General features: G+C 42.8%; 1 protein-coding gene across 14 annotated transcripts in view; it reads left to right on the forward strand.

Annotated features, from left to right (window-relative positions):
• The window catches only part of PTPRS (protein tyrosine phosphatase receptor type S), a 359,172-nt gene that overhangs the window by 216,179 nt on the left and 126,256 nt on the right, over positions 1-16,737 (forward strand). For all 14 annotated transcript variants that reach the window (XM_063455600.1, XM_063455601.1, XM_063455611.1 and 11 more), the window contains one exon: positions 6,020-6,162. In XM_063455600.1, coding sequence (XP_063311670.1) covers positions 6,087-6,162 — 76 coding nt within the window. In that variant the 5' untranslated portion in view covers positions 6,020-6,086. The remainder of the gene's footprint in view (positions 1-6,019; positions 6,163-16,737) is intronic.

Raw genomic sequence — 16,737 nt, forward strand, 5'->3', positions numbered from 1 at the left:
TTCATGTCTATCTATTATCATTATTATTATTTATAAAGCGCCAACAATAGGTGGACTAACAGACATGTATTTGCAACAAGACGAGCTGGACTCGGGAACGGAGGGTTTTGAGGGTCCTGCTCAAATGAGTTTATATTCTAGAGGATCTATCTGGGCTTGACAAATTTGCTTTGAATTTAGGAGTCAGCTAAAAAGTTAAGAGCCATGATTTTTCTAAACTAACACAGCTTTATTCGCAATGACCAACATAACAGATCTTAATTTTACAAGTAAAGAAAACTAGAAGCAAACATAATGGGCATTTAATTTATGCAGATAATGAACATATTCTGACGTGACACACCAGATGTTTTATGCAATATATCAGTGCTTTTCCCCTAACCTTTATGTGGCCATAAACATGACTTATATTTTTAGAATTAAAGTAACACTATAGTGCCAGGAATACAAACATGTATTCGTGACATTATAGTGCTGGTGTGGCTGTTTACGTCCCTAGACCCGTTATCTGTGCCGTGAAAAGGTGAGTTTAGTCACCTTTTTTCCCACGCCAGTCTTGCCGCGGATGGCCCTGCCTCCATGGCTGAGACAATCAGTCCTGATGATCTCAGCCAATTCAATGCTTTCCCATAGGAAAGCATTGGGAGGCTATTGCACATGTGTGACAAAATGCTGTGTCATTCAGCACCTCTTCATAGAGATTCATTGGATCACATTGAGAGCGCCTCCATGCAGAATGTGGAGATGCTGAACGCCAGTGCTGCACACTGCAGCACCAACACAAAAGCACCTCTAGTAACCGTCCAAGTGACGGCCACTAGAGGAGTGCTAAACCAGCAATGTAAGCACTACCTTTTCTCTGAAAAGGCAGTGTTTACAGTGCTGAGCCTGCAGGGAAATGCTGTCGACACCAGAACCCTTACATTAAACTATACTAGTTCTGGTGACTATAGTGTCCCTTTAAAGTACCAACACTCACACATACTCACTGACAACAGACTCACTGGCATACACACACATTCTCTCACACACTCACAAAGTATTATTTTGTTTTATTTTATTTTAAGTCCACCCAGCCTCCCTACCAACAGGAGAACTGGAGTGGATTTTATACCTGCGGATCAGTGGGGCTGTTATGATCCTGTTAATCTTCAAGCTCTTCTTGCTCTGTTCCCTCACAGTTAGTTTAGTGATGCCGGAGCTGGAGTGACGTCATATCCCGGCATCACCGCAAGGGAGTAGAGCATGATTTCATTGGCTCACAGTAGTTCAACTCGGGAGGACACTAAAGTGGCCAGCCAGACAGCTATTGGGGCTTCCATGCCAGGCGGAACACAGAGGGCCTGGTCGCACTCGCGACCCCTGTAGTTCCGACACAGCATGTTACGTGCATCGGCACAAGCAGTGTTGAGCCGGCTGGCAAACACCTAGTCCCCATTGCGATTTGGCATCTGTGATTTGTTGAGCTCTGATAAATAAATACACACACACTGATGAGCCATAACATTAAAACCACATGCCTAATATCGTGTAGGTACCCCTCACTCTGCCAAAACACCTCTGATGAGTCGAGGCATGGACTCAACAAGAATTCTGATGTGTTCTGTGGTATCTGGTACCAAGACATTAGCAACAGATCATTTAAATCCTGCAAGATGCGGGGTGGGGCCTCCATGGAATGGAGCTGTTGCTACTGCACATCCTACAGATGCTCAATCAGATTGAGATCTGGTGAATTTGAACTATTTGTCATGTACCAATTTTTGCAGTGTGGCAGGGTGCATTACCCTGCTAAAGCAGCCACTGCCATCAGGTATAACCTTTGCCATGAAGGGGTTTATGTTGTCTGCAACAATCTGTAGTTATGTCAGGACCCAAAGATTCCCACCAGAACATTGCCAGAGCATAACACGGTCTCCAACGGCCTGTCTTCTTCCTATAGTCTATCCTGCTGCCGTCTCTTCCCCAGGTAAATGATACCAACGTAATCCAGCCATCCACCAAAGAGAACTTGATTTATCAAACCAGGCAACCTTCCTCCATTGCTCCATGGCCCGGTTCTGATGCTCACGTCTTTATTGAAGGTGCTTTTGGTGGTGAACAGGGGTCATCATGGGCACTCTGACTGGTCTGCAACTATGCAGCCACATGCGTAGCAAACTGCGATGCACTGTGTGCCCTGACACCTTTCTGTCATGGCCAGCATTAGGTTTTTCAGCAATTTGAGCTACAGTAGCTATTCTGTGTGATTGAAACAGAAGGTCTAGCCTTTGCTTCTTACGTGCATTAATGAACCTTAGATGCCCATGACCCCAACGCTGATTCACTGGTTGTCCTTCCTTGCACTAGTCTTGGTTGGTAGTAACAAAGGCATTATGGGAAAAACCCACAAGACTTGCCATTTTGGAGATGCTCTGACCCTAAATGTACTTTTTTACTATACGAAACGTCACTTGTACTTTGTAGTTACAAAGTTAGTTTACCAGATGTATGCAGAGGCTCAAAAGCTTTTGAATGAGACCATTGTCTCAAAGTAATGCCCTTTAAATTCCAGAAGAATATTCCTACTTTCATGTAAGGCTCTTCTAGCAGACAGTCTATCTATATCTGCTTGGTTACATTAAATAGCCTCTTTTTGTATGTACTCGTGAAATAACACACTTAACACAAATAAAAATAATCTTTATATTTCAGTTGTATACCTGAAAATAAGCAGGTGTGTCAGAGGAAGGCATTCAGAGACAGAAAATGTATCTAGAATTTAAACAGGTGGCAGAGCTGGTTGTCTAGAGGGACGCACACATGTTTTAAGGAGTTCTGAAACACACAGATTACATGTGTTTAAACAGTATTGTATCACATGCCCACTCACCAATTACTCCTCTCTTCCGTCAGTATGAGGTAAAAATCAAGAAACCAAAGGGTCATAGAAACCTCTATAATACAAAGGCTCTTTCAGTGTCTTACAACCCACAGAGCCAAATGCAGTGCTTTCACCTCAAGGCGCCAGCTCAAATTCATCTAAAGAGCAAAAGCGTAACACTTTTTATCATAAACTAGCCGGAAGGACTCCCTTCTCAGCTTTTTGCCTCACATGATGCAATGTTACTATGGTTTGCTGCACTGGAAAATATTAATCTCCAGAGGATTATTTACATTAGAGGATTTCCAGGACCTTAGAAAGACATCAGAGGTGTCATCTCATCATTCCAAAAAGACAAGCAAAGCCTCTGAATGTGAAGAACCTCTTCAGAGTTTCCCAGACCTCCAAGGTCAACTGCCACAGCTTCAAGAGGTTGAGTAGTTATGCTTTTGACACAGGGTAGAGTGCTTTCATGACAGCACTGTGAGATTGCTCAGAATTCAAGACCATTCATACTCTTTTATATAGAGACAATCACTAAGGCAAGTAATTACACTGTTGCTACTAAATGTCATTAAATACAAATGAAGCTAACTTAGAAGCTTGTTGGTCACCTATGGTGGCACTTGAAATAAACTGTCTGACCTATGCAACATGGACACTTTGAACGAAGGTCTTGACTTGTCCACACATTCATCGGCTGCTGCCAAGAGAACTATGAGATCACAACCCCTTACATGAGGAGATGGCATCTTGATTATTACATGAGGAGATGGCATCTTGATTATTATATTTCAAATGTTCTCGTCCTGCTGCAGGACGGCAACGCAAGCTTCCAAACATCTTAGACGTATGATGTCACTTGAGAGTACTCAGCAGAGCATCAGAGCCTACACCAGATTACTTGATGCCTGCTTTTATCTCCTATATCTTAGTGTAAAGCCCATTACTATATAAGGCTGTTTTGGTGTACATATCTACTGTTCTTTCTGAGACAGATCCTTGTTAAATGTAGCTTTGTCTTTCTACATCTAAATCTGTAGTTCTGCCATTGTCTGGAATGTTGATTGTTATTGTACGTTTGGCAAATTACCTAATAAAACTTCCATTTCATAGAGGGGAATAAATAACCCCAAATTAAACAGTAGAGCCAACGATGTAGTAGATGGCAACATGGCAAGGTATTTTGGTTGCAGAATAAATATTGTGTTTGTCAATTGAAAAGGAGAGGAAGAGTGTCACGCCTGTAGAACATATTAACCTAGTATTTGTGAATCCATCTATTTGATTTGTGCAGGACAAACACTCTTGCCTGGTTGAGAGCTTTTGTTCGGTGTAGGCATTATAGGTCAAATGTGATCCGAGTCCAAATCAATAAGAAACAGGAATAGTTACAGCAAAAAGAATCCAAGGTCAGGGCATCCTGAGTTACCAGAGAATTGTCGCAAAGAGTCTGTCAGGGTCACGAACAATAACCAGACAGAATGGGTATTGGTACTTAATGGAAATCAGTTCATCTGTGACTGGTCAGTGTATGCATAGCCCTTCTGCATACATCATATAGTTTAAAAAAAAACAGGGGAGCTAGATTGTAGTTTTAACATTATAGTGTCAGCAATACATGTTTGTGTTCTTGACCCTATAGTGTTCCTTTAAGGGACATGTTTTAGACCCAAGAACCATTACATTAAGCGGTTTCCCTATAAGATATTTGCTGCACACAATGTTTTTCCTGCACTTGGAATTTGAGCACTCTAATATGATACGTGTCCATTCGCCTAACTGAGCTGTTGGGTCAACCATAATCAAAGAGATACATACAGTATATTCACACACAATGTTGTGTCAGACAGAATTACTCCTCTGTGAAATGTCATTCTATCCCTCCCAACAACTTATATATAAGTGTTACATTATTACCTCAGTGCTCTTTTCCTACACTGCAGAGAAATTGATATATCCACTGAAGGAATTTAAATAACAGCCCATTCCTTCTCCCATAATCCTCAGTTGGTCAAAACGTGTATGCAGTCTAGTAGCCAGAACACTGTAGGGATTTTTTGCCAGGCTTCAATTACAGCCTGCAATATCCTTTATTGTGCTTATACTCGGTACAACTGTACTTGTTGCAGAATGTTTACATTCTTCAAACAAGATATATGGCCATTTTGACTGTTCTTGTTATACCCACTACATGTGATATAAATGATTCTACTTTTCAATACAAAATATTAGAGGCCATGTGTGAAATCAAATCTTGTAAGAAATAGTGTACACAGTGTAAGATATAAAACAAGTTAATGTATGCTTCCATCTTTACATTAAAATGCTACTGTAAACACCTCACCTAGGCAAAAATAATGGTGATTTTGTTTCAGCGCATAATACTGCCACAGCGTCAGTGTACCCCATTTTTGTCAGGTCCTATACATTTTTGGCAGGTCCTATACAAGTCTTGTGCAATGTGTGATCATATACTGTAACTAAACCCACATTATATTTGCCTTGGTCAGGTATTTTTAAATCTACTAAGACTCTGTGAGCTTTATGGTTGTTTGGTGGATTAGTGAGTGCACTGGATCTTGTGTGAATTGGCCCCAGCGGCACACATGTAGTGTATACATGTTTGGGTTTGTGTAGCACCCTTGGTTTTATATATATATATATATATATATTGTATATGTCTGGCAATTAATGCTTTTATACATGTTTAACCTTTTTCCATACTGCTAAAATATTATTTGGCATGCTCCCTTCAAACTATCTAAACAAACTCTCGGGATTCTCTAATGAAATCAATGTGACCTCATCTCTACTAGTTGACATTAATTGCAAGAAGCAGGGGGATTATATTGAAATCATGACTGAAGCTGTTTTTCACACAGAACTGAAAAATGTTAACATTAATAATTCAATGTGGAGCCACCCTTAAACCTGTTCAATTAGTTACGCTAAATTGATCTTACGTACACTTCTCCTTGATATTTAAAAAAAAAAATAAGAAAAAAATGTATATGTTAAGTGTTTACATTGCCAATAATATAAATGTGGCGTGCATTTACCCATATCGTTGTGAATGAAGTTGTTAGTTAAGATGTTCATATTTTTAAAGTATAATTTTTCTTACGGTATATGTATATATGGTTGTTTTTTTAGGTGCTGTTGCCAGATTAGACCCAGGATTCTAGCTGCACGGAACCCTGGCGTCAGAGGTTGAAGAACCATGTGCAGCCACAGAATGGTGTTGCCGATTTCTGTCATTGCCCACCTTCTGCTCCTTGTTGGCAGCACCACTGGAGGTAAGTAATCTTTTGTCACGTTTTATTCAATACTTGGTGAAGCCTTATTAAATGATTTATATCAATGCTACGGATTTAGCAGCAGTACTCATTGAGATCATACTTGTGAAAATACCTAGAAATGCAAGAAAGAGAATAAGTATTTCATTAACAAAAAATGCTTTGTAACTCTTAATTGGCACGCTCTTCAAAATTCTACAAGTTGGCTTTGTAACCGAGAACAGTTTTCCTTTTTGAGTCGTTAACGGTTTCATTGTAATTCCTAGAATCATTTTTTCAACAGTATTGAACCGTGTTTGTGTGGAATATTTATGGATCTAAATTACATTTAATCCATCACTTGGTCTTTTTGGTTTTAATAAAGTATTAATCCATTAGTATAATTTAATCTGTCAAGTTCAGAGTTGTAAAAGGACAGATTTTATCTTGAGTTTGATGTCCAAATAAGGGCGATAAAAATACAAAATATAGACCGTGTAATGTTTTAATGGAACCTTTTTTTCCAAGTGACGTGATATGATCAACAATCAAAGGGTCTCATTTTAAAACATCTTATAGTGACATCATGATAATATTATAACTATTATATTCTCACCAAACGTTTTTGTTATTCAAAATAATTAACATACGTTAACTCGATGTCATCCAACTTTAGCATGCAACTCATCTGTGCATCTATCAAAATTAAGCTTTATTAATTTTCGACCAGAACCAAATCCTACTCTCTGGGTCCCCACCAGGCGCCATGGGTCCTTGGGTGTCTGGTGACAGTGTGTGATCTTTATTAAGGTTGAAAACTTACATTTTACAATATTACTATCAGTCTAATTCAGCCGTTGTATGACTTTCCTTCTATTAAGGCATGAGAATACATTTTGAGAAATTCTAAAACCAATATTGCAAAGGAGTGAATTAAATTTTAACACGATAATTTTGCAAAATGTTTATAGAAACTACTACACAAAAGTATATATTTCTAGAAAGTACATCCCCCTGGCTATTTACCTAAGGGAATTTTGACCCTTTAAATGTAAACCTTTTATCACAAACCTAGGTCTTTGGTTTTTTTTTTTCACATATTTTATTTTGGGGAAACTCACAGACCACACATGTCCCTCTAATGTAAACACTCCATAATTGTATTCTGCTACTGTTTTTGATTACAATGATACCCTACATGCATACCTTAATCCTACCCATAGTCCTGCCCCTTAATCCATCCCCTAATCCCACCCTCTAATTTCACCTCCGTACTGACATCGGCAGAGGGATTTCATATCTCACACAGTACAGAGGGCTCTGTGAACACTCTGTACTGTGTGATTGCAGAATGGGAGGGAGATCTCCCTCTCATATTGCAGCTACAGAAACTGTGATCAGGGCTGGGCAGCTGGCAAACTCAACTAAAGATGCTCCAATAAAGAGATGCAATAGAATAAGAGAATCGCATAAATCCTATTTTATTTGTTATACGAGCGCGAGAATTGAGAAATAAACAAGTAAAAGGTTAACTTTACCAAAGTAGTAATTTCACAAGAACATATGATGGGATCTGGATAACCGAAATAATAATCCTTTTTTGAGTAAAAGGCAGCCGATGTCTATGTGTGCTCACTTAGCTCATCTGTCTGGGGCCACAAACAGTGGCCTCAACTGGCAGGGGGAACCCTGGGTATCAAGACACCTGGAACTCCAGTTTTTAATGTTGACAGACTGTGGGCACACTTAGAAATACAGCTGCTGTGCACAATCGCCCAGCCGCAGTATTTTATTGGATTTTAAGGGCTGTGTATGTAGCTCATCTGTCTGTCTGTGGCCCCTAACTGGGCCCAGCTAAAAGAGGGGACCCTCAGGCATCAAAATATACCTGCAGCTCCCTGCTGGTACTTTGACTGCATGATGGTCTATGTCATCAATGGGCGCCCAACACTATCATATGGTCCTGAGGTGCTTGAATATCTGAGGAATTTTTTGTTCTGCTGTTCCTTTTATAGTGTGTAACCACATGTGGAACACATTTAGCTTTATTTCATTAGTAAAGCTGTTTAGTATAGCAATGAAGGCTATAGTGTGGAACAATGTTAATTTTTCAAAAGATCCAATCCTTTTTCTTATAACTCTGTATCAACAATCAACAATGGTGTCAGTTTTTGAACCTATGTCCTACTTTCTTTTACACACACTTTTCTGTAAATCCCTAATGTGTTTGAAACGACATAGAGCGTGGAACAAATAGGAACCTTTGTTTCTGTTTGTCTCAGCTGTAATTCATATATAGACTTCTGTTCATCTTGTCTTAGATTGCCTTTAGATAAATCCCTGATGCGCTGAATCCACTGTCGTATCTGTCTTATGTGGATCGCGATAAACTCATGTCAGCGAAGGGGAATGAGTATAACTCCGAAACTAGGAGTATTACAATTATATTATAAATATGTATCCATAATTATATAATACAAATATATTAATAAGATTAAAAAAATTTAAAATGATGTAAATCAGCAAATAAATGTTGAGTAAACCTTACTGTCATGAATATAGTGAATGGAATTCACATTTATGAGACACATTCAATAAATACTGGCATAACTACTGATACCCGAGACAGCTGAATTAAGTGGAGTCATGTTCTTTTCTCTGTTGCTGCTTTTAGATGACTGAATTCAGCCTAGTTCTTTAAATAGCAGAGCATATGTCTTCTCGGTTCTATAGCTTGAAAACATGTATTGCCCACACCATAGATGATGCATGCCTCACAGATTTCACCTTTTTTTTTTTATAAGATTTCTCAGACAAAGAGAAAGATACACTTCTAATTGACCCTAGCACTATCTATTTTTTTGCCATCGCAAACCTCTAGAGACCCGTCTCTCGTCTTCTTGTCCTTCAGAGCATCGCACTATGCTGCCGTGTGCTTTCAACGATAGGACAGGCAGCAGGTCACCTTGCCGGAGTGCCCGATTGAATTAGACTCTGCAATGATGTCATTTCATCAAGAATGCAAACTTTTCAATCAGAATAAGAGCAGGCAAATTAATTGTAAAACCATAGGCTGCCCGAGAGAAGCAATTTGTAAAGGGGGGGTGGATGCTGGAACTGCTGGGGAGGAGCGTAGCCATATATCTTACTCATGTTTTAAAGGAAAAGGAATTACAATTTTCTACAATTGTCTTTGTATTGATTTATCTGGGGTTTTTTTTTTTCACTGTTGTTGCAGCTTTAATCTTCAGCAGTCTCTTTAAGATAACTAGTCTTAGTGCTGTAGCAGAGCTAAACCCACTAACATTTACACTGATCAGCCACAACATTAAAACCAGTGACAGGTGAAGTAAATAACATTGGTTATTTTGTTACAATGGCGTATAATGGAATTGTGAATGTTATGCACTCACAAACTATAAATTAATAGTAGGCGTTTAACAGGTCAAAATACAGCAGCACCTTCTTTTCTTTACTATATATATATATATAAAATCTAGGCTCTTGACAAAGGCGTTCTGAATACGCCGAAACGTGCGTCGAGCTGCCTATAGCCGACGCTATGATCTTCTACTGATTCTACTCCGTTTTTAATTTTTTATTTTTACACTTGGGCTGTTTTTTTTTTTGTTTTTTTTAATTCTTTATTTTCGTTGTGCAAGTGATAACAATGCATCTTACACTGCCACAGCGGCGTATGCAAATGCAGTTTGACACAATAGTACAATATGTATGACAGTTTGGTCTTGGCACAGTTTTCATATTATGAAGATATTCAAGCTATTATAACATGGTTTATGCGGGACTCGACAAGTTTAGCATTCAGAGTTACTCGAGTAAGAGAGGAAAGAGACGTGGCCCGCTTAAAATAATGATTTGCACGCTACGTAGCACGTTTAGGTTTCATGGGATTAGGTCCCCGGCCATAGGTCTCCCTGTGTTCTGCTAGTACGTTAACATATTAGCTGGAGCAGAATAGACTTAGGTGGAGTATACATATTGGTAAGGCCAGTATTATTAGGTACGTTAAGCAGTGGTATTAGTACAGTACCCTATCTCCTGGAGTGCATGGTCAGGTAGCATACAATTCTAGTATAGGAGAGCTTACATGTGAGGAGGCATTTAGGGAGAACATGCACAATTTTTGTAGATTATAAAGGCAAGCGCAGAACCATATCTAGCTGTGACCAGTGGTATGCACTTGTGGGCGACTAAAGGCCTTCAAAACAGTATGACATTTAGCAAAAAACATAACATGAAAACCACAAAAAAGAAAAAGAAACAACGTTATACTGAATAACGCTTAGCGCCTAGCGTGGTCTTGTTTGGCAAGATACAATTTTGGTCTCGGAAATATTACTTGCTACTATTTCACCTTACAAAGAAAGGAAAAGCAAATCAACTTAGAATCACAGTGCTTGTAAGGATGTCCGTGACCAGTGTCTCTGAGTGAGTGCTGCTGAGCCTCAGCCTATACCAGTCAGTGGCAGAATTGCTTCATGGCTAGGGATAACTTCTCTCCAGGGTCGGGTGCCTCTCCAGCCCCAGGTCCAAGTGAGAGCCGCCATCTGTGTACCACCGACTCGGGTACTTCTAGAGTCCGAGCCTGACCCTTTTTTAGGGTAATCGGAGGATATAGATGCTGTTCGCCGATGTGTGCGGTCTATCTTCCATCTTCGTGGGCGATGTAGGGCTTGCTTGCCCCGTGTGGCTCTCGGCCTGGGTGGGCATACGTTTGGGTATACATGCTGCTTCACTGTAGTTGTGCCCTGAGTAGGCCCCTGTGCCGCTGGTTTCCCGCCTTTCCTCACTCTCTTCACGGGCCCCGCTGCAAGGGGTCGCCGGAGTTTGAGCCAAAAGCGGTGGAAGATCAGGTCAAGCCGTGTCATGGCCTCAGCGATATAGTCGCGGGAATCCCCCAGGGTGGAACTCGCTGTGTTTGAGTTCACATGAAGAGGATCCGCCATTTTAGGATCTCAGAGAGCCGGTCACCGCAGTGTTCTCGCCTTGGTAGGTAACTGCGGACGTGCTTAGTCAGCTCCGGGGAGACCGGGGGGGGGGGGGGGGGGGGAATAGGGGTGTTGTCGAACCCAGTCTAGATTCAGAGCTCGGCCGCTTCTCCCTCGCCCCGCTCCCAGCAGGCCGCAACAGGACTCCCCGGTAAGTAATAGGACAAGTCCTCGTTTGAAGTGACAGACAGCTTGCCCGGGTGTCCCCTGCTTCCAGGAACAGTTAGATTTGGTCTCGGAGGCCAGTAAATCGGGAATTAAATCCTTTTGTTGATTTAGTAGAGCAGGAGCTCCAGCGTTTCACGTCTTGCTCGCTTGGCGGTCAGGCCCCGCCCCCCACTTGGGCTGTTTTGACGCTATCCATGCGTCTTATTTCTTAAGTCTGGAGGGATTTTGTTAGGCTGCCTTGAAGCAGCAGTTAGTAGTGGCTTTTTATAGGCAGTAAGTTTAGGGTTGACTAGGTCCTGGCTTTCATTGACGCATTGCTATCTTTTTTTCACTCCAATTTTGGTTCTATTTTGCTAATTGCAAGCGATATAGCTCCCTCATTACTTACTATTTCGTACTGGGGTGTCTGTCATACCATAGGATAGCCTCTATTTTGTCTGTTTAGGCTTATCAGGACCTAGTGTTTCTACCTACCCCTAACCTTGTTATTAACTGTCTTATTTATTTATGGTACCATCACCACTGCCATACTTCCATTATTCTTTCCATTCTGTTCTCTTTTTGAGACCTTATTTTAGGTTACCTATATAGTTATACTATATATTACTTCTCTAAGGGATGCCACTCAGTGACTATCTCTAATTGTATATTATATACTCCATTATTTCACGTGCTCCCACTATATATATTAAATTTAAGGTAATCTTTAGGCTCTGCCCAAGCTTTATACTTGGTGCTAGTCTTCACCTGTTCTACACAATATTCTGGTGTTATTTATTATTTTTCAATAAAGGTTTATTTACCCTATTTATGTGACGCTTTACTCAGGATGTATTGCCCAGTGGATTTGAGTTCCCACCTGCTATATGCTAGAGGACCCTCTATTCCACTTTCTTTTCTTCTGATTATTGTACCTGGGGTTAAGCCCCTTATACCTCCTGTAACCCCTTTTGGGTATTGGTGGTGGATTTTTCCACTTCCTATTCCCTCTCCTTTTTTCTATATATCAAATCTAACCCTTGTGTTGCAGGTTCAAATCCCGGCAGGGTTGAATCAGCCCTTCATCCTTCCGAGGTAGATAAAATGAGTACCATTAAATTGGGTGATAGTAACAACCCCTGGATGTTGGGCTAAGGTAACATCCCCAGGACGTACTTGGAAACCAGAGTAATCTGAATGTACATTTCCTGGTTAAATACTTTGTTATTATTATTATATAGCGAGGGCTTGCACTCCTGGTGTAATCCTGTGGTGCCCGGTGCTGGTCTGGCAAGGATCATGTAGACATAGCAGAAATTACCGCACTCCAAGGACTTTATAGAGATTTTCAAATAAAATTTAAAGGGACACTATAGTCACCTGAACAACTTTAGCTTAATGAAGCAGTTTTGGTGTATAGATCATGCCTCTGCAGCCTCACTGCTCAATCCTCTGCCATTTAGTTAAATCCCTTTGTTTATGAACCCTAGTCACACCTCCCTGCATGTGACTTGCACAGCCTTCCATAAACACTTCCTGTAAAGAGAGCCCTATTAAGGCTTTCTGTATTGCAAGTTCTGTTTAATTAAGATTTTCTTATCCCCTGCTATGTTAATAGCTTGCTAGACCCTGCAAGAGCCTCCTGTATGTGATTCAAGTTCAATTTAGAGATTGAGATACAATTATTTAAGGTAAATTACCGTATTTATCGGCGTATAACACGCACCGGCGTATAACACGCACCTCATTTTTAGAAGGAAATTCCAGGAAATTTCCCCCCCTCCCATAGTATTCCCCCCCCCCTCATCCCATAGTGTCGTTCCCCCCTTTCCATAGTATTCTCCCCCCCCTACCATAGTATTCTCCACCCCCTCCCATAGTATTCTCCACCCCCTCCCATAGTGTTCTCCACCCCCTCCCATAGTGTTCCCCCCCTCATCCCATAGTGTTCCCCCCCTCATCCCATAGTGTTCCCCCCCTCATCCCATAGTGTTCCCCCCCTCATCCCATAGTGTTCCCCCCCTCATCCCATAATGTTCCCCCCCCTCATCCCATAGTGTCCCCCCCCCCTCATCCCATAGTGTCCCCCCCTCATCCCATAGTGTCCCCCCCCTCATCCCATAGTGTCCCCCCCTCATCCCATAGTGTTCCCCCCCTCATCCCATAGTGTTCCCCCCCCTCATCCCATAGTGTTCCCCCCCTCATCCCATAGTGTTCCCCCCCTCATCCCATAGTGTTCCCCCCCTCATCCCATAGTGTTCCCCCCCCTCATCCCATAGTGTTCCCCCCCTCATCCCATAGTGTCCCCCTCTCATCCCATAGTGTCCCCCCTCTCATCCCATAGTGTCCCCCCTCTCATCCCATAGTGTCCCCCCTCTCATCCCATAGTGTCCCCCCTCTCATCCCATAGTGTCCCCCTCTCATCCCATAGTGTCCCCCCTCTCATCCCATAGTGTCCCCCCTCTCATCCCATAGTGTCCCCCCTCTCATCCCATAGTGTCCCCCCTCTCATCCCATAGTGTCCCCCCTCTCATCCCATAGTGTCCCCCCTCTCATCCCATAGTGTCCCCCCTCTCATCCCATAGTGTCCCCCCTCTCATCCCATAGTGTCCCCCCTCTCATCCCATAGTGTCCCCCCTCTCATCCCATAGTGTCCCCCCTCTCATCCCATAGTGTCCCCCCTCTCATCCCATAGTGTCCCCCCTCTCATCCCATAGTGTCCCCCCTCTCATCCCATAGTGTCCCCCCTCTCATCCCATAGTGTCCCCCCTCTCATCCCATAGTGTCCCCCCTCTCATCCCATAGTGTCCCCCCTCTCATCCCATAGTGTTCCCCCCCCTCATCCCATAGTGTCCCCCCCCTCATCCCATAGTGTCCCCCCCTCATCCCATAGTGTTCCCCCCCCTCATCCCATAGTGTTCCCCCCCTCATCCCATAGTGTTCCCCCCCTCATCCCATAGTGTCCCCCCTCTCATCCCATAGTGTTCCCCCTCTCATCCCATAGTGTTCCCCCTCTCATCCCATAGTGTCCCCCCTCTCATCCCATAGTGTCCCCCCTCTCATCCCATAGTGTCCCCCTCTCATCCCATAGTGTCCCCCCTCTCATCCCATAGTGTCCCCCCTCTCATCCCATAGTGTCCCCCCTCTCATCCCATAGTGTCCCCCCTCTCATCCCATAGTGTCCCCCCTCTCATCCCATAGTGTCCCCCCTCTCATCCCATAGTGTCCCCCCTCTCATCCCATAGTGTCCCCCCTTTCCACAGTATTCTCCCCCCCTTTCCATAGTATTCTCCCCCCTTTCCATAGTATTCTCCCCCCCTCCCATAGTATTCTCCCCCCTTCCCTCCCATAGTATTCTCCCCCCTCCCATAGTATTCTCCCCCCTTCCCCTCCCATAGTATTGTTCCCCCTTCCCCTCCCATAGTATTCTCCCCCCTTCCCCTCCCATGCACTTTCCCTTGTCCCATAATTACTTACCTGTCTTGAAGGGCTGGCCGGCTTCACAGCGCGCACCGCGGTACAGGAACTTCAATTTCACACTTCCTTTCAATCCCGCCGGAAACCGGAACCTGAAATTGAAGTTCCAGTACCGCGGTGCGCGCTGTGAAGCCGGCCAGCCCTTCAAGACAGGTAAGTAATTATGGGATATCGGCGTATAACACGCACCCACGATTTTCCCCCTATTTTCAGGGGGAAAAAGTGTGTGTTATACGCCGATAAATACGGTACATCTGTTTGAAAGTGAAACCAGTTTTTTTTTTCATGCAGGCTCTGTCAATCATAGCCAGGGGAGGTGTGGCTAGGGCTGCATAAACCAAAACAAAGTGATTTAACTCCTAAATGACAGTGAATTGAGCAGTGAAATTGCAGGGGAAGGATCTATACACTAAAACTGCTTTATTTAGCTAAAGTAATTTAGGTTACTATAGTGTTCCTTTAACTTTTATTCAATCCATTTAAAAAGTCAACGTTTCAGCTCCCACATGGAGCTTTCATCAGGACAAAACACATTGTAAAAAAGGTAAAAATTGCTGAAAAACTTAATGCTGGCCATGACAGAAGGGTGTCAGGGCACACATGCAGTTTGCTACATATGTGACTGCATAATTACAGACCGGTCAGAATGCCCATGATGACACCTGTCCACCGCCAAAAGCGCCTTGATCGTCAGAACTGGACCATGAACCAATGGAAGAAGGTTGCCCGGTATGACAAATCACATTTTTTTTTTTTTAGATCAGGTGGATGGCCAGGTGCGTGTGTGTGTTGTTTATCTGGGGAAGAGATGACAGCAGAATGCACTATGGGAAGAAAACCGGTCAACAGAGGCAGCATTTTGCTCTGGGCAATATTCTGTTGGGAAACCTTGGGTCCTGGCATTCATGTGGATGTTACTTTGCCACGTACCACCTACCTAGAGATTGTTGTACACCACATACATGCCTTCACGTCAATGGTGTTCCCTGATGGCAGTGGCCTCTTTTAGCAGGATAATGCACCCTGCCACACTGCAAAACTTGTTCAGGAATGGACTGAGGAACATGACAAATAGAAGTCTTGTGGAATCCATGCATTGATGCATCAGAGCTGTTGGCAACAAGGAGGGAACCTACACAATATTAGGCAGGTGGTTTTAATGTTGTGGCTGATCAGGTTTATGTACAGAAGTAACTTTGCTTAATGAAGCAGTTTTGAAGAATAAGGAGTTTTCACATGTTGTACAACACGTCAAATAAGGAGGTAATCAATAACGCGTGGGTTATAACAATTGGTAACATGAGATGCGCAGATCTCCAAGATAACAAGGCTGTAGGTGAGACGTGCAGGTCTCCATATGACCTGGATAATAAACAGATAACATGGAAACATGTAAACGTTTTGTATAGGTCTAAAGGTCGCGTGGGTCTCTCTTTTGATCCGGCCTATCCAGTTGTATTCTGTGCGGCGTCATCTGTCTGATGCTGCGGTCCGAATTTGTTGTTCGAGTAGTGAGGGCATGCACTTGTGAGCTTAGCGCTCTGCCCTGCATCGATGTACTTGTCTGTGTTATGAGGTTGATATGATGTCAACTACACCTTCGTCTGTATGTTTTGTGTGGTTGTACTTTATAGTTTGTTGTTGGTATGATTTGTCGGTCGATTAGCGTCAGTGTAGGTCGCAGTTTAGGCGGTAGTTGCCCATTAGTCCTGCACTCATATCTATGTTTCTGGGGTCTAGCCGTCAGGTCGCCCGGAAGGGTGGGGGGGAGCGAGCTTTCTCTGTTGCTCGCTTATCTGTGGTTATAATATATATGTCTAGCGGGATGCGGGGCCTCCGAGGCGGCTACAATCTAGTAATGAAGCAGTTTTGGTGTATACATCATGCCTCTGCAGTCTCACTGCTCAATTCTGTGCCATTTAGGACTTAAATCACTTTGTTTATACAGCCCTAGGCACACCTC

Source organism: Pelobates fuscus, chromosome 5 (assembly GCF_036172605.1).
Source record: "Pelobates fuscus isolate aPelFus1 chromosome 5, aPelFus1.pri, whole genome shotgun sequence".
Lineage (NCBI taxonomy): Eukaryota > Metazoa > Chordata > Amphibia > Anura > Pelobatidae > Pelobates > Pelobates fuscus.